The sequence below is a fragment of the Marmota monax genome, unplaced genomic scaffold, assembly GCF_021218885.2.
Source record: "Marmota monax isolate L192 unplaced genomic scaffold, Marmota_monax_Labrador192_F-V1.1 WCK01_AAM20220418_F8-fsc00007, whole genome shotgun sequence".
In the NCBI taxonomy this organism is placed as follows: Eukaryota; Metazoa; Chordata; class Mammalia; order Rodentia; family Sciuridae; genus Marmota; species Marmota monax.
Genome location: NW_026692781.1, coordinates 29,857,877 through 29,877,839, shown reverse-complemented (window position 1 = coordinate 29,877,839; position 19,963 = coordinate 29,857,877). Strand labels below are relative to the sequence as shown.

Genomic DNA, 19,963 nt, shown 5'->3' with positions numbered 1-19,963 from the left:
ATAATAATTAATACATTTATACAATCTTTTACCAATACAAGAAATTTTATTGTGCTTAGATTTTTAATTTTTTTAAGTTTTTTTCTACTTTTATTCCTTGAAAGCCAAACTTCTGCTACTTTAAAGGAGATTATTGCTTTAGACCAAAATTCATTACATTCCAATTTTTAAACCAGAACATGAATCTCATAATTTTCAACTCAGGAGTGAAATTATTTCAAGATCCCTGGTTTCTTCCTTTTATTTTCCTTTCAGTGCCCTGACTTATGTTGTGAATGATTCCTCTAAGATTCCTATGCTGTTACAATATAGAAAGAGGCTAACTCCTACAGTGACCTATCCTTAAACAAACAAACAAACAAAAAAGATTATTTTGGTATAGGACTGGGGATGTAATCAGTGGTAGAGCACTTACCTAGCATGTGTAAGACTGAGTTTAGTCCCCAGCACTGGAAAAAAGAAAAAGTTTAATATAACTAATGTAATGTTTTAAGAAAATAATTATTAATGATGCAATTTTTTTAAGGTATGGTTTTGTCACTTTTGAAACACAAGAAGATGCACAAAAAATTTTACAAGAGGTAAGTTCTTTGATGCATTTAACTTCATTTTTGGAGCATGTCTCCTTGAAACTAATACTTTAAGGTGTTTAATAATAAAGTACAACTACAGTAATGAACTGCTTTAAAAAAAAAAGTATGTGCCTTGTAAGACTGCCATTGATATCCAAGAAATGCTGCAGAAGGACAATTTCCAAATCATTGCATGACTGTGATTATGAGGCTGTAGTAAAATTCTTTTCATCTGTTTACCTGAACTAATAACTTGGAGATGTATCTTTTGTGAAATGATAGTAAGATCTTGATTCCTAAAAATCACCACAAACACAGAGCAAAATTATCTGAGATTATTTTTCTTTATGAAAAACTTAATACAAAGTAAGATCATTCATAGAAAAACTTGTACCCTGTAGTTCAATGTAATAATTTTGAATTATGGCAAATGTAATGTTTAATTTTTTTAGAAAAAGTAAGAGTTTTAATTATATATTATCAAAATAATAAACAGTTGAATCTTGTTATTCATTGTAGTTTATTCTATAAAGTTGCCCTGAATACTAAATTAGTGAATACTGAACTGTTGCTGTTCCTAGGGGAAATACAATATAAAGTTCCCAAGAACCTCTGATTACAATATTGTCATCAGTCAGTCAGTACATACCTTGTTTTGTTATGTTTTTATTTAAATACACCCTATTTAATATACTATTGATTCATTAACATTGAATTTACGGCCACCAGCACTATCATTCATGCCTGAATTAAGCACATATAATCCATATTTTCTCTATAAGGCATATAACAGGAACTTGTGCTTAGGACCATAAGCCAGCACTTCAGCACAGCACTATACTTGGAGATCATTTTAAATAACACAATCACTAACAAAAAATGTAAAAAAAATGCAGCACTAATTAGAATATGAAAAAAGATACTTTTTTATATTATGAAAACTGAAAAGAAGAAATAACATTGCATTGTTTGACCTCCACTGGGAACTCATATGTCAGGCTACTCAAATTTTTCACCATTTAGCACATGTTTACTAATAACCTTGAAATCACCACAAGTATTCATTTGAGGTTACAAATAGATTTTGGTAAATAGGCAAATTCATGAATATAGAAGCAATGCATAATGAGGATTGACTGTGTTACAAATAAGAAGTTACAGTCGGAATATTGGAACCAAAATTGAGACCCAGATTATTTGATTCCAAAAGCTGCCCTTTCTACTATGCCCTGCTGCTTTCAAAAATAGTCTGATTTTTTAAAATTGTTTCTCATTAGTTTTTATTTGTTGGTGTTAGAAATAGCAATACCAGAATAATAAAGTTGTTTGTTTTTTCTTTATTTTAGGCTGAAAAACTTAATTATAAAGATAAGAAACTGAATATTGGACCAGCAATAAGAAAACAACAAGTAGGGATCCCTCGTATGTATTGAGAACTAATGTATTTTTCAATATTTTTTATAGTCCTTTCTGAAATATTTATAGAATCTTCTTAAAACATCATGTTTCTTTCATCTAATAAAGTTGTTTTAGCAAAGTTGGAGGTCACATAAATATATCTTGCCCCAAATGAACCCGTTTTATCTCATCATCCTAGATGTAGAACACCTATAAAAACTTAAATATAGTATAGATGAATAAAATGTGATATACAATATAATTATAATAATAAAAATATAATTTAACATGAATTAATATAATATATATAAACTAGATTATTATTTCCAACCTATTTTAATGCACTTGTGTCAATTTCATTGAAAGATTCACAGAATGAAAACTTAAGACTTAGTGGGTTAATATATCTTAGTTTTGGGAGACTAAGGAAAAATACACATAAATAATGTTGCTTACTTATATTCTGTATAGGTACATCTTTAAAGAAAAGATCTTTTATGATGAAAATATTTTAAATAGTCAAAGCAATAGGAGTGATTTGGTAATTTAGAATTACTAATTATAAAATTTTCAAGTTGGGAAAGTAATTTAAAATTTACCAGCAAAAATACTGAAAGTGAAAATATAGAATAGCAGAAACCACTGCATGGTATGTACTGTAACCCAGACACAAGTGTCATAACTATAAGTGTGAATAATCACTAAAACTTTAGGAATTAACTTATGTCTGTTTTCCTCAAATTTCTATAATGCTTTCAACTTTTTTCTCATTAATTAACTTGTTAATTAACTTCTTGCCTTTAACATTTATTGAGATATTAAAGAGGAAACATAAAATTACCTAACTTTTTCTTATTTTTCCCTAGCTTTTTCCTAGTTTCTGCTCGAATGTTTAGGTAGTTATTATATCTCTCTTAACAAATTGATGTTTTTGCTCATTTGAATTGTTCTTTTACTTATGAGTTAACAGAATTAATTTTAATTTTGACTTAGTGTTAATGTAGCTCACTTCAAAATGGAATGCAGTAAACATGGCAGAAAGCTGATATTTTCAAATTATTGTTAGTTACAAGAGTTAAGTTGTAATATATAGTAACATTTCTTTATCCCATTATCACCAGCAGTAAGTACCAATTAGTAATGTTCATATTTATGATCCACCAGTTGCTAAAATAGAAAATAAATCAGTACTATGTTTAATGTTTTCAAATATATGAAAAGTTTTTTTTTCAGAACTATTCAGCATGAGGGTCAGTATTATGGGTTTTCGTTGATCTCCTTAAATCTTCACAGCAATCTTTGAGATATTATGAGGTCTATTTCTAGAAATAGAGAACTCATTCTTAGGGAAGTCATTGTTTTAAAAACATTTCCTCTGAAATACTCCTAAGGCAAAATTAGTCTTGGCCAATTGTGGGTCTTAACCCAATACAGTATACTGAAATTACAAGTTTTCTTTATTGTTTTTTTTGGGGGGCGGGGGCGGTTGAGGGGGATACCTGGGATTGAATTCAGAGGCACTCAACTACTGAGCCACATCCCCAGCCCTATTTTATACTTTATTTAATAGAGAAAGGATCTCACTGAGTTGCTTAGTGCCTCGTCATTGCTGAGGCTGACTTTGAACTTGCCATCTTCCTCTCAGCTTCCTGAGCCACTGGGATTACAGGAGTGTGCCACCATGTGCGGCTTACAACTTTTCTTTAAATCTCATGGTTTATATAAAAATTACTTCATGCATAATTTGCATTCTGTTCATAATATCATATTTTATATAAAAATATTTCCTTAAAATAACTGTTTGATTAACAGATTCTATAGGAACATCACTATATTCACCCTATGCCTTTTCTTACCTCCTGCCATAACATAACTATATTCAAACCTATAAAGTATGAGGTTAACTTAACCACATGGTGGTAGTATTAGCCTTCAAATCTAGGACTGTTTGACCTTAAAGCTATTTTTATCTTTCTACAAAGAAAAATGGGTATTAAAAATACATTTGCAAAATACAAGATATTCTTAATTTTTTCTCAAATCCATTACTTCTTTCCATCTTTGTTACTAACACCCTAGTCTCAGCTATCTACTTTGTTTTCCTTGATTACCGGAAAAGTCTTGCTGGTCCCTATGAATATAATCTTGCTACCTTCCATTTCATCATTCACAAGGCAGCCGTAGTGATCTTTTAGAAGTTCACACTTTATCATCTCATTTCAGCTTGTTTTGAGCTGTTCTTCCCTTTTCATTTTGTGCTTCAGCCATCTGGCCTTCTCAGTTTCAGAAACCACACTTTGCTTCCCAAACACTGAAATGCTATTTCCTTTGCCAATACCATTCATCCATTCCTTCTTCAAAGCCAGCTCAGCAATAGTTTTCTCACAAATGTTCCATATATATGGAGAGATTAATTAATTAATTATATGAACTAATTACTTTATATTACATATAATACATTTGCTATAACAATGATATTATATATTTTATTAATTATATAATTATTATATATAAAATAATATTAATGTCCTGCATGGTGCCCCATATGGCCTAGCATTATACCCTATATCACTTTTTCATACATTTATCAAACATTTAATTAATTGTGTAATTAGCCAATGACTATCTTCCCTAACTTCTCTGGAGATAGAGATGATGCCATGGCCAGTTTTTAATTTTTCTGTATCATCAGGTCTTAGTTCAATGCCCTTTAATAGTATGCACTAAAAATTTATTTATGTATTTCTCTCTTTAACAGATAAACCATTATTCATTGATGATCTTTGGGGGGAATCCATGAACCTCCTGAATTGTGTGTAAACTTTTGTTTGACTATACATATTTCTGAGAAAAAGGTCCATGGCTTTCATCAGATTCTCAAAAGAACATGATTAAAAAACGCTAAAACACTAAAATACTAGATCCAATGCAGTGAAAATATAAAAGCTAAGAATTGGTAGTGCTACTTAAAATGGTAGTCTAGTACTACTTGAAGTGGTTTGCAAACAATATCAATTCACTTGAGAACTGTTCAAAATGCAAATTCTTAGGCCCTATCTAACTAAATCAAAATCCCTGGAATTTGTATTTGTTTGCTTTTTTTGTTACAAAATGTACAATATAATTATATGCATTTATATTTTTATTTTTTATTTATTTTAATGTTTATTGTTGCATTATAATTACACATAATAGTGGGATTTGTTCTGAAATTTGTATTTTAATAAACTATGTAGGTGATTCTAATGTTAAATTTGGAGAAGCACTAATATAGTGGAAGAAGCATTGCTAATTACAGTAATTTACATAACCTTGCTGGGCCAGTAATCTTAAATTGGCTTATGTAACTTTTTAAAGTCTCCTCCATGACAAAATTGTGTGTGTGTGTGTGTGTGTGTAATCTGATTTTTATTTTCTTCATACCACCTGGCCTGGAAAAAGAGATAAGGACCCCACATTAGCCAAAGAAGTTTCTGGTCAACGTTTGCAACAGCAGTAATTGTAACAAAGGGAAAATGGAGATAAAGAGTTGCAACATAAGTGAATGCTTGCTCTAAACCCAAAGAATTAAATAGGATGGAATAAAACATCTTCAGCAAAGTAGACTTCTCCAACTTTACTGCCTCCACCATCTTTGAACTTTTACAAATAGAAGGTCTAGCTAAGATCTTAGAAACTTTACTATGGTACCTGTAGTCTTCAAGTAACTAAATTATATATGTTTGTAAAAATGACTTAGCTGATGATAATTTAAATTCTTAAGCTCCATGTTTCACTACAGTCTGAATTGGTAGATTTTTAATATTTACTAACCTTGACTCCTTTTAATTGCCTTAAGCTAATAAAAGCTACAAATTAATAAATTTGAAAATACATGCTTCATATGGAATTAAAAAAAATACTTGTGGTATCTTATTGTAGCTATGTGGTGTGTTAAGATAAATATTTTTCCAAGCTATTCAGAAATTACATGTTTAAAAGTTATATTGAACATTTCAATTATTATTATTTAACCTTTGCTTTAGGTTCTAGTGTAATGCCAGCTGCTGGAACAATGTATCTGACAACTTCAACTGGATATCCTTACACTTACCATAATGGTGTTGCATATTTTCATACTCCAGAGGTAACTTCTGTCCCACCACCTTGGCCTGTAAGTAATTTCATTTTAGAAGAGTTTCTCTCTATTAACTATCGAATGTTTTAAAATATTGTTTTATTTCTAAAATATTTTAAACAAATATAAGTAACATAACACCTACTTCCCTACCACTCAAATTTAGTATTTTAACAGTGTTAATATTAACATTTTGCCATATTTAAGTTCATTTTAAAGAAGGAAATAATAAAGTATGATAAATTCAGGTAGTCTCCTTATCCCCAATCCTTTACCCTCTTTTTCTCCTCAGAATATCTTTCCCATTCATTTTATATTTTTACTTCAAATGTATATCCTTAAGCAATATAATATTGTTTGGGCTGTTTCTTAAACACTATGAAAATAATCTTTTTCTACTCAGTACAGCATTTTGAGATTAAAATATGTTGATCTTTTTTAATTATATCATGTTAATTCCTGTATATCTAATTATTTTAATATTTTATGATATCCCATTATATGATTATACTACAATTTTTATATTCCTTTAGTCAGACACTTTAAATTTTTTCTGTTATCAAGTCTACATCCAGTAATCTGCCAAAATACATCCTATTGACATGTATAACTAAAGTGAGTAAATTTTAAAAAAAGACTACATTCAGATCTTGTATGTGTTATACAAGTTTTTCTATGGCAGTAGTTTTCTAAGGTTTTTCTTAATTCTTTTCTATCAGAACTTTGTACACAGAGCCGGGCGCTGAGGCTCATGCTTGTAATCCCAGTGGCTTGGGAAGCTGAGGCAGGAGGATAACGAATTCAAAGCCAGCCTCAGAAAAAGTGAGGTGCTAAGCAACTCTGTGAGACCCTGTCTCTAAATAAAATACAAAATAGGGCTGGGGATATGACTCAGTGGTCAAGTGTTCCTGAGTTCAAACCCTGGTACCCCTGCACCCCTCCCCCCAAAAAAAACTTTTGTACCCATATATTTAGTTTATTTTAATAATTTAAAATCTCCACTCTACAATTCAGAATAAAACTAGTCAAATGAGGAAAACTCAAATAAATGAGTTAATATGTAGCCCCTGTGATGGAGAGTTAATTTAAGTTAGTTCCCTGGATGAAATAAGATGCCATCACCCCTTTGGTATTTCTTATGCCACCTTTTTGCTTTGCTTTCTTATTTTTCTCAGGACATTGCCTTTTTAATTGTGTATTTGTTTGGTCCCAATACTATTTACATTCCATAAGAAAGCATAGCAAAATCTAGAATGAGTGAGAAGTGTGCCTGTCTTTGGGGAAGGAAAAAGGTGATGGTGAAAGGGGAGTTTTTGAAAAGAAGAACCCAGAGTTTACAGACACATTCACACAGGCAGATCAACTCAAGAAGGAGTTTAGTATCTCAAACTATATGAAGTTTGGGATCTGAAAATTGGTATTCATGCTCATGTACCAATGGAAAATTTTCATGCTTCCATAATGTAACTTGGTCTGGACTAGAATATATGTGTAGAATTAAAATTTTACATTCATGAAGTGTATATATATCTTTGGCTAAATGTTGACAAACAGCTTGAAAAAGTCTTATCAGTTTACTCTCTAGACAACAGTTCATGAGGGCTCCAATTTCCCCATAATGTACTAATACTTAAAATTACCAGATTTTTACATTTTTGTCAGTATTTTTATGTAACAATATTTGATTTTACTTTCCATTTGCCTAATTATTGGTAAAATTAAACATTTCATACACTTAGTGGTTGTTCCAGTTTCTTTGTCTATACCCTGTTCTTTGTCCATTTTTCTATTGAGGTCATTTGTTGTCTTTTTCTTGAGTTAATTATATGTAGGTGTAGATTGTAAGTATCTCTTTCCAGTGTGTGGCTTGTCCATTAATATTGTTTATGTTTTCTTATAAAATATTTATCATTTTTTATCTTTCTTTCAATATTGACATGTATTAAATGTTTTCCTTTATGGTTTCAACTTTTAGTATCTTATTTCTAAAAGAAATCATTTAGAACAAGAAGCTAGATAATCTCCATATTTTCACCTAGATCTTAAATCTCTGGTTTAGGTATTGACTAGTCCAACTTTTCCCTGTTTTGCAGTGAGTCTTCTGCCAATTTCTGTGTGCAGATATCTTTCTAGGCTCTCTCATTCTGTTCCATTGGTATATTTGTTTACCCTATTCAACTTTAATTTTTTTGTTTTTGTTTTTGTTTTTTGGCACCAAGGATTGAACCCAGGGATGCTTAACCACATCCCTAGCCCTTTTTATATTGTATTTAGCAACAGAGTCTCACTAAATTGCAGAGGCTGGCTTTGAACTTGTGATCCCCCTGCCTTGGCCTCCCAAGCCACTGGAATTACAGGCATGCACCACCATACCCAGCCCAATTCTGTTTTAATTATTATGTCTCCATCTTAAATCTTGAAAATTGATGGGACAAATCCTCTCACTTATTTCTTCAGGAATCTTTTGTCTGTCCTTAAATCTTTGCTTTTTTAAGGATAAATTTTATAGTTTAACTTGTTTAGATCTGTGAAAAACCATTGTTGACATTCTGTAGAATTACATTCAGCATGTAAATTAATTTGAGACATTTAGGTTTTTTGTAATTTTGAATATTCCCATTCATAAGCAAGATATATTTCTCTATTTATTTAGGTCTTCTTTTAGCTCCATGAAAAACTTTGACTCATCTTTTTTGAATTTATTTTTAGTACACTATTATTATTATTGCTTTTTATGAATGCTATTTTTTAAATCACGTTTCCTAGTAGGTTATTGCTGATGTATAGTAATGCTTTTGATACTTCAGTATTGATACTGTATCAGTAACCCTGCCAAATTCTCATTTAGACAATTGTTTATGATTCAGTATACTTCTATTTCTTTCTGTTCTTTTATTTATTGAGGCTTTTTCCCTTTGAGTTATTACACTGACAGGATCTCTGCTACAGTATTGATGTGATTACATCATAACTTTGTTCTTGAAAAAAGGAACAAGTTTGGTAATTCACCATTCATCTGTTTCCCTCCCTCCTACCCACCTCCCCTCTCCCACTCCCTCCTCCCACCCACCCCCCTCTCACTTTGTAGGCCTTTGGAAAATACAGTTAACCAGAGTTTCATAACCTTGGTTGGCATTATTGCCATTTGGGCCAGATGATTTCTTGTAGAAAATTATTGTCCTGTGGTTGTAGAATGTTTAAAAATGTCTCTAGCCTGCCCCTAGTTATGACACCCAGAAATGTCTCCCAACATTGCCAGATGTTCCCTACAAGGCAAAATTACCTATGACTCATAATTATTGCCCTAAATCAGTTATGGAAGTTATTCTCTATTTTGTCTGCTAAGAGTTTTTATCATAAAAAGACAATGAATTTTTCAAAATGCTTTTTCTGTATCTGCTGAGATTATGATTTTTTCTTGAACCTTCTAAATAGTAAATTACATTGCTATTTTCTAATATTATTCCACGGTACAATTTTATTAACATTAGAATCTGTGAATTGTACAAAACTGATACTTCAGTTTTTTATGGGGGTGAACATTAATACAAAACAATATGAAGTTGGAGTCTATGTTTGAGATTAAATTTTATTACTACCATTAGAGCTGATTTTTACCTGTCTTGAAATACAACTTGCCTATTTTATTAGTGATATGGTGTTGGAGTAAGTCCCAGAAGAAATTACTTATCACTATTATTATTACTAATCAAGTATTACTTGTACTTTCTTCAGACATAAACACATCACAAGTTCACTAGATGGTTAACTCATTTAAATGTCAACTTTTTTAAAATAACAGTTTGACAAATGATTCAGTAAATAATTTATATGCCTTATAAATTTATAATTTATATGTAATAAGGGAATAGAATGTTTATTATTTGTAAGTAGTGGAAAAATCAGATAGGATCATTAATTTAGTTCTAAATGTTATATAAACATAAACTACTGCTGTTTTCCACAATAAAAATAGGGAGTGCCTGGGCTGGGATTGTGGCTCAGTGGCAGAGCGCTTGCCTAGCACATGTGAGGCACTGGGTTCAATTCCCAGCACCACATAAAAATAAATAAATAAAATAGAGGTATGAGTCCATTTGCAAATTAAAAAAAAAGAATTTAAAAACTGTAGGAGGTGTCACCCTAAATCCAGATGTCATATTTCCCTGAATATTCCTATAGAACTGTATTTTCATAATCTTTGAAGGTGATACATTTCAGACTAAAAGCATCTTCTGAGTGGTTTTATCATTAATTACTATGGAAATCAAACAAATGGAAGTAGGAATACTGTGATGATTTTAATAAATAGACTTAAGTAGAATTGGTAATATCAATAAGAGATAGAAAAATAATACTTTGAATTATAAACCAAAAGTTGGTTGGGTTTAGGTAACAATTTAAGATAAATTTTATTATGAGCTATTTTAAAGAATTTTTCCTAAAATGAGTTTTCAATTTTTCTTCTTACAGTCACGTTCTATATCTAGTTCTCCTGTGATGGTAGCTCAGCCAGTTTATCATCAACCTGCATATCACTACCAGGTAGATATCACCTTACAATTAAAATCCTCTATGATACTTTCAATCCTAATTCTGGTACAATTATACAAATTATACAATTATAAAATTATATTTTATATACACTGATACAAATTATAAAATTAAAGGTTAGGTTACCTAGATATACTCAGGAAAAGAGTGTATCTACCAATTTATAAATCATAAGAGTTTTCAATATAAGAAATAATTTCACTTTATACACTTTCCATTTATATATTTAGCAAATTCTACCCTCAAAAATGCCACTTTGATAGGAATATTCCTTTGCTTTTTTATAAATTCTGAGATAGATGATTTCACCAGTTTCTATTAATCAAAGCAAGTAATTCAGTTTAATCAGCATTTACCTCCTTCATATTATTTTTCACTTTATAGTTAAACTGTTATTTATTTAACAAATCCATGAATCATTACATTTCAATGTTTTCCTTAAAACTTCATAAACTTCATATTATCTTGGTCTTTAGTATAATATAGTGGTATCATCCCTTAGCAGTTGAAGTACTCACACTGAATTTACAGTGATTTTGGTTTAGAAGGTAGATCTATGGGGAGATATATCTTAAAGAAAAAATAGCTTTATTTAAAAGGAATAATGGGCTAGAGATGTAGCTCAGTGGTAGACTGCTTACCTACCATACACAGTGTTCTGGGTTTGATCCCTGGAACCACAAAAAAGAAATAAATAAGAATAAAACATTTATTATTAAGAAATAGTATGACTATCTTAAGAAAAAAGTCCTTTATATTGTCATCTTTCATTAAGTACCTTAAAATAAGTTGACCTTTTTTAATAAACAGCTTTATTTAGATATAATTCACATACTAAACATCCACCCACTTAAAATGACTTTTAATGAAGTATACCATAATTAATTTTAGAATATCTTAATCACATACACTTCCCCCCAAAAAAGAAAAACTTAACCTCTTTTTCTCCCACTTCATTCTAAGCAACTAATAATATCTTGCTCTATAAGCTTGCCTATTATGGTCATGTAATATGTAATATGACTTCATTCACTTAGCATAACATTTTCATGTGGCTGTGGCTGTGGCTCAGCAGTAGAGCGCTTGTCTAGCATGTGTGAGACCCTGGGTTCGATTCTCAGCACCACATAAAGATAAATCAATAAAGGTCCAATAACTAATAAAAATATTTTTTTAAAAAATTTCATGATTACAAGACAGGGATGCCCTCTCTCACCACTTCTGTTCAACATAGTTCTCGAAACACTGGCCAGAGCAATTAGACAGACGAAAGAAATTAAAGGCATCAAAATAGGAAAAGAAGAACTTAAATTATCACTATTTGCAGATGACATGATTCTATACCTAGCAGACCCAAAAGGGTCTACAAAGAAACTATTAGAGCTAATAAATGAATTCAGCAAAGTGGCAGGATATAAAATCAACACGCATAAATCAAAGGCATTCCTGTATATCAGCGACAAATCCTCTGAAATGGAAATGAGGACAACCACTCCATTCACAATATCTTCAAAAAAAATAAAATACTTGGGAATCAACCTAACAAAAGAGGTGAAAGACTTATACAATGAAAACTACAGAACCCTAAAGAGAGAAATAGAAGAAGATCTTAGAAGATGGAAAAATATACCCTGTTCATGGATAGGCAGAACTAACATCATCAAAATGGCGATATTACCAAAAGTTCTCTATAGGTTTAATGCAATGCCAATCAAAACCCCAATGGCATTTCTTGTAGAAATAGAGAAAGCAATCATGAAATTCATATGGAAAAACAAAAGACCCAGAATAGCAAAAACAATGCTAAGCAGGAAGTGTGAATCAGGCGGTATAGCGATACCAGACTTCAAACTATACTACAGAGCAATAGTAACAAAAACAGCATGGTACTGGTACCAAAACAGGCGGGTGGACCAATGGTACAGAATAGAGGACACAGAAACCAATCCACAAAACTACAACTACCTTATATTTGATAAAGGGGCTAAAAGCATGCAATGGAGGAAGGATAGCATCTTCAACAAATGGTGCTGGGAAAACTGGAAATCCATATGCAACAAAATGAAACTGAATCCCTTTCTCTCGCCATGCACAAAAGTGAATTCAAAATGGATCAAGGAGCTTGATATCAAATCAGAGACACGCCGTCTGATAGAAGAAAAAGTTGGCTACGATCTACATACTGTGGGGTCGGGCTCCAAATTCCTCAATAGGACACCCATAGCACAAAAGTTAATAACTAGAATCAACAAATGGGACTTACTCAAACTAAAAAGTTTTTTCTCAGCAAAAGAAACAATAAGAGAGGTAAATAGAGAGCCTACATCCTGGGAACAAATCTTTACTCCTCACACTTCAGATAGAGCCCTAATATCCAGAGTATACAAAGAACTCAAAAAATTAGACAATAAGAGAACAAACAACCCAATCAACAAATGGGCCAAGGACCTGAACAGACACTTCTCAGAGGAGGACATACAATCAATCAACAAGTACATGAAAAAATGCTCACCATCTCTAGCTGTCAGAGAAATGCAAATCAAAACCACCCTAAGATACCATCTCACTCCAGTTAGATTGGCAGCCATTATGAAGTCAAACAACAACAAGTGCTGGCGAGGATGTGGGGAAAAGGGTACACTTGTACATTGCTGGTGGGACTGCAAATTGGTGCAGCCAATTTGGAAAGCAGTATGGAGATTTCTTGGAAAGCTGGGAATGGAGCCACCATTTGACCCAGCTATTCCCTTTCTCGGTCTATTCCCTAAAGACCTAAAAAGAGCATGCTACAGGGACACTGCTACATCGATGTTCATAGCAGCACAATTCACAATAGCTAGACTGTGGAACCAACCTAGATGCCCTTCAATGGATGAATGGATAAAAAAAAATGTGGCATTTATACTCAATGGAGTATTACTCTGCATTAAAAAATGACAAAATCATAGAATTTACAGGGAAATGGATGGCATTAGAGCAGATTATGCTAAGTGAAGCTAGCCAATCCCTAAAAAACAAATGCCAAATGTCTTCTTTGATATAAGGAGAGTAACTAAGAACAGAGTAGGGTCGAAGAGCATGAGAAGAAGATTAACATTAAACAGGGATGAGAGGTGGGAGGGAAAGGGAGAGAGAAGGGAAAATGCATGGAAATGGAAGGAAACCCTCAGAGTTATACAAAAGTACATACAAGAGGAAGTGAGGGGAAGGGGAAAAATAATATAAGGGGGACAAACGAATGTCAGTAGAGGGAGCAGAGAGAGAAGAGGGGAGGGGAGGGGAGGGGAGGGAGGATAGTAGAGGATAGGAAAGGCAGCTGAATACAACAGACACTAGTATGGTAATATGTAAATCAATGGATGTGTAACTGATGTGATTCTGCAATCTGTATATGGGGTAAAAATGGGAGCTCATAACCCACTTGAATCAAATTGTGAAATATGATATATCAAGAACTATGTAATGTTTTGAACAGCCAACAATAAAAAATTTAAAAAAAAAAAATCATGATTTATTCATGTGATGGCATGTATCAGTACATTTTGCAATAAAATCCCATTGTATGATTATACCACACTTTATTTTCCATTCATCAGACAATAGATATTTGGATTGTTTTCACTTTTTGGTGTTCATAATAATGCTGTGATGAACACTCATGCAAGTTCTTGTCATATTACATATTACATGACTCATAAGTCTTACACCTAGAATGTAATTGCTGGCTCATATGGTATTTTGGTGTTTAACTATTTAAGACCACACTGTTTTTCAAAAGGACTGTTCCATTTTTATATTCCCATCAACAGATTATGAGGTCTGTAATAGCTCCATGTCCTTGCCAATACTTGTACATCTATCTACCTTTTTTGATTATAGCCATCTTAGTGGATATGAATGAAGTAGTATCACATTGTGGTTTTGACTTTTATTTTCCTGAAGACAGTGATGTTGCAGATGTTTATTGGTCATATGATATCTTTTTTGAAGAAAATTCTATTCATATTATTTGAATAACCATTTTTAACTTAGGTTACTTGTGTTTTATTATTGAGTTTTAAAGGTTCTTTATATATTCTTGAAATAATTTCATTATCAGACACATGATGAAAATATTTTCTCCCATCTTGTGGGTTGTCTTTTCATTTCCATAATGCCATCATTTGCAGCATAAATTTTTTTTAATTTTGATTAAGGTCCAGTTTATCTGTTTTCCTTTGTTGCTTTGTTATTGTTATAAATTTATAACAATTGCCTAATTCAGAGTTACAAAGATTTACAGCCATGTTTTATTTCTAAGTATTTTATTGTTTTAGCTTTTACATTTAGGTCTCTGACCCATTTTGAGTTAGCATAACATTTTCATGATTTATTCATATGATGGCCAACTTCACAGAGTTATCCAGTTTTAAACCTTGTTTATAACCTGGGTGGTATTTTGTTTATTGTTTTTTTTTTTAGGCCCCAGCACAGTGTCTACCAGGACAGTGGCAGTGGGGTGTTCCTCAGGTAAATATTAATAAAGTTTCAATGTCTAATTTCACAGGCCACAGCTGGCACTTGCCTGCAATCCCAGAAGCTCAGGAGGCTGAATCAGAAAGATTGCAGGTTCAAAACTAGCCTCAGCAGCTTACACAGGCCCTATGTAACTTAGTGAGACCCTGTTTCAGGATAGAAAATAAAAAGGGCTGGAGATGTGCCTCAGTGCCTAAGTGGCCCTGGGTTCAATCTCTGGTACCAAAATAAATAAATAAATAAAATCCATATTTTACTTTATTCTTATGAAGACTGCATGAATAGAGATTTATACAGACAGTGAATTCCTGGAACCTATTTTCCAACCATGAATAAAATCTTTACAATTATAATTATTGATATTGTGTACCTTAATAAAAGCCAAAAAAATGAGTACTAAAGTCAGGAGAAGTGGGTTTGAGACCTTTCTCTTCTTTGTGTTAAGTGTGATCATTTATATTCACATTTCCTCATTTTTAAAATGGATGTAATAACACTACAACTTGGTAAGTTTCCTTACATGATTTTTGTGAAGATCAAATAAGATCGTGTAAGTGAAAGCATATAAGTGAATGGTACATTAACATGAAGAATTACTTTTTTATACTGTTGGTGTTATTGGAAAATTTAGCACTTCTCTACCTTTACTTCAGATTTTGCTTCAGTTTGACTTATGCCTCTAAATAAGTACAGATTGTGTATACTTCATAAAGAAGGCTTGGGAACTAAAGTGTTTCATTTTTCTGAGTGTGTCTGAGTGCTTTGGATTGGGGAGTATTTGCATAGCCTTTATTATTTGAGCATCCCTAATCCAAATCTAAAATGCTCTGAAACTGAACTTCAGTGATGTTCTACCTGTATTCTGTTTTCTAACTTTTGATATCAAACAGCTTACTACCAAAAATATCGGTGACTTTTTCTCACTTCTATGTCAAGACACAAATCTGGGAGTAAATACTTATACCATTTTAAATACCAGAGGCCATATAACTACAAACTTTAATGATGTTAATACATCCACAATTAGTGTCTAAATTTGTGAAGGAGGTTCTGAGGCACTAAGAACTTTTAACACTTACCAGTGATAATGTTCTTTATTGATATCTGCACAATTGGAATTTATAATAACCCAGAGTTCCTAGTCTTTTGCTAAGATAGTTCTATGCTAGCTCTGAAAAAGAATTTTAGGAAAATATGAAATATATATTTCTCTTTTCTGTTGGGTAAGCATTTGGTTTAACAGAAATAACTAATCATATTCGAATGAAAAATATGGTTTTGTGTTTTAGTCTCCTGCCTCTTCTACTCCATTCTTATACCTCCAACCTTCTGAAGTTATTTATCAACCAGTGGAAATTGCACAAGATGGTGGATGTGTTCCTCCTCCACTGTCTCTCATGGAAGCTTCAGTTCCAGAGGTATATATTAGTCTTTGTTGTTGTTGTTGTCCTAAGGATTGAACACAGGCCATTACATTTGTTCTAAGGATTGAACACAGGGCATTACATATGATAGGTAAGCATTCTACCACTGAGCTATATTCCTAGCCCTATATTAGTCTGAAGGTAATTGCTACTGTTAACCCATCTTAACATTTCATTTTCTTCTTTTTTAACTTAAGACCCTCATTAAAACTGCTCATCTTATGTTTTCTTTGATTTATTGATATTTCTTATCCTTTTTATGTCTAACAGTGCTTCATTTTAGATTTCTTCACTAACTAATCCTGAATCCTTCCCCAAGTCAACTGCCCACTAAGCTAATCCCTGACTCAATCTCCTTGAAAGTAATGAGACACCAAATTTTTGCCTTACTCTTTTGCCTTTCAGTCTGTATTGCTGCTCACGTTGTTACTTAAAAGTATTTAGTCATTAAACAAATTAGGAAAATATCTAAAAAGAATTTCCCTTCAAAACTATAAATCAGGGGCTGGGGATGTGGCTCAAGTGGTAGCGCGCTCGCCTGGCATGCGTGTGGCCCGGGTTCGATCCTCAGTACCACATACAAAGATGTTGTGTCCGCCGAAAACTAAAAAACAAATATTAAAAAAATTCTCTCTCTCTCTCTCTCTCTCTCTCTCTCTCTCTCTCTCTCTCTCTTTCTCTTTAAAAAAAACTATAAATCAAATTTATAACTAAAAATTATAAATGTCACCTCAAGTGTCTTTAAATTATAACCTTGATGCATCACCAATAGTCTCATTGTCTCTATGCCAAGAACTGCACATGATATGTTTTAAATCATACTTGTAAAAGATTAGAAATTAGCACCAACCTCCAAGTTTGAGTGCATTGTTTTATTATTTTTCTATTGCTAAGGTTTATAACATAATTTTGTTCTGAAATAGCTTCTACAGTTGGATCTCAGTGTTTATTATCAACACTTCTACTAAAATCACTTCATTATTTGTCTCATCCTCCATTTTTGTGATTGCTTTTTTCTCTTCTCCAGCTTTACTGAGATACAACTGATGAATGAAATTGCACTATAGACATTAAGGATGTTTTGACATAGGAATATATTATGATCACCACAGTCAAGTTAATCAATGACCTTAGATGGTTATTCTTTTTGTATTTTGTTGTTGTTTCTTTGTTTATAGTGAGAACATTTAGGATCTATTCTCAGCAATTTTCAAATATACAACACATTATTGTTAGCTATAGTCACCATGCTGTGAAGTATATTTCCAGAATATTTTCATCCTAACTAAAAGTCTATACCCTTTGACAAACATCTTCTCATCCTCCAGCCCCTACCTATCATCATTTTACTCTCTGCCTCTATGAATTCAATTTTTTCAAATACTAAATATAATCATGTGGTATTTATCTTTCTATGTCCGTCCTATTTCATACCATAATGCCCTCCAGGTTCATCCATGTTGTTACAAATTACAGGATATTATTTTTTAAGGTGTAATAGTATTCTGTAATGTGATAATAATGCATTTTCTTTATCTATACATCAATACACAGTACATTAAGATTAATTCTATATTTTGGTTATTGTGAGTAATGCTGCAGTGAACATGGAAGTTCAGATATCTCTTCAAATTATTATTTCATTTCCTTTGGATATATTCCCAGAAGTGGGATGAGATTGTTGAATTAAGTAGTAATTTTTTATTTCTTTAAGAAACCTCCATACTGCTTTTCAAAATGACTATACTAATTTACATTCCTACCAACAGTATACAAGAATTTCCTTTTCACCACATCTTTGCTGGTGATCATTTTGGTTCCTAGTTAAGTCTCCTTTTATCACAGGTTTTCTATATGGGGATATAATAATTGCTACTTCTTTTTCACCTTTACCCTGCTTCACTTTGGCAGTGTTCCTCAGTTAGAAGGGTAGGTAGTAAACATCAAAAATGATGTGAACATGATTTCTTTGATTCTATTTCCCCTTCTGTTAAACAGTGTAAAATTGGATCTCTGTACAGATACCCCCTGATTCTACGTTGGCCTGATCATACAATGCACCCCTACACTCAAGACTGTAAAGAATCTTTGAATAGGTCTGACCTCTAAGGAAATCTTTATCCTTCCTGATGTCTGAGAAGGCCTCAGAATCCTCCCTCATAGTGGTCAAATTGTACAGCACTTGGCAGGTATATTCTACATTGTTTATAGCTTGGGAATCATGGACATTTTCTTAATTGATGATGGCATTTTTAAAAAATCAGTCTTTTGTTGTTTTTGTTGCTTTCTGGTTTGCAAGGAAGAGCAGTGAAGTAAGAATGTTTTTATCTTAGATATTTACTTTTGGCATTAAACCATATTCTTAATTCCTGATATCAGATAACTTATCATCAGAATTTTTATATTCACTATTTACTGGAATTTTTATCTTATAACTTGTAATTTGTGCAGTATTTCCTTACAGAATGATATTTGCATGCTTTTATTTTAATATTGTTTCTGGTAAAGATATAATCTAATATATAATGTAATGAATAGAGTAGGGTGGTTTATTGTTTAAATAGTTTTATCCCTAAAATTAAGGAGTGCATGGCTTTTCTTGTGAGTTATTATGGTTAGATTTCTAATTTATGGAAACAAAATCAGTTTCTAGCCCCCAACATACAAATCTACCCAATTCCTGACTTATCTTTAGTGTCATATATTTATTTAGTGACTATCAGTCTTAATCCAAGGTAATTTCTTCCTCTTATGCTCTAGATAGCTTCATTCTCCTCCTCCTTGAGCATCTCACCCCATCTATTATCCTTTATTTTTTCCTTTGTATTTTAAGTCTTTTTCTCTTCATTCATTCACAGCTTCATTTAATCTACTGGTTTGAGAAACAACCTTCACAGTCTTTCCTTCATGATTTCCTTTTTTGTAAAATGAGGACATCAGGAAAATCTATTTTACAGAATCAATGTAAAAATTAGAGGTGTTGCATAGAGAGTGCTCTGTATAGTGCCTAGCATCTTGAAAAAGGCAATTATTATCCTGTGACACTCTCTTCCACAAATACCGATATTCTTTTCTACCATTCAGTATTTCTACTGCTTCACTACCGATTTGCTCTACATTTGCTGAAGTCCGCTTCATTTAACTTTCTGCTGAAAATGCCTTTGAATAAGGTCTTCCTCAAGGACTTCCTAATTGCCAAATATTCTTCCTTCCTTTTAATCTTAGTTGACCTTTCAGAGACATTATACATACTCCTTGAAACTCCTTCTACCCATAGTTTCCATGACACTGCTCTCTCTGGCCTTCCTTTACATCCCTTTATTTTCCCTTGTAATCTAATTTTGCTCCCATAATCATGGTTGGTTCTCCATTCTTTCACTCTA

The 19,963-nt window shown here is 32.2% G+C and overlaps 1 protein-coding gene across 1 annotated transcript in view; it reads left to right on the top strand.

The window, feature by feature from the left end:
- The window catches only part of Boll (boule homolog, RNA binding protein), a 62,997-nt gene that overhangs the window by 5,923 nt on the left and 37,111 nt on the right, over window positions 1-19,963 (top strand). Inside the window, 6 exon segments of the mRNA XM_046447559.2 lie at window positions 527-581; window positions 1,919-1,994; window positions 5,996-6,123; window positions 10,561-10,632; window positions 15,103-15,150; window positions 16,446-16,574. Coding sequence (XP_046303515.1) covers window positions 527-581; window positions 1,919-1,994; window positions 5,996-6,123; window positions 10,561-10,632; window positions 15,103-15,150; window positions 16,446-16,574 — 508 coding nt within the window.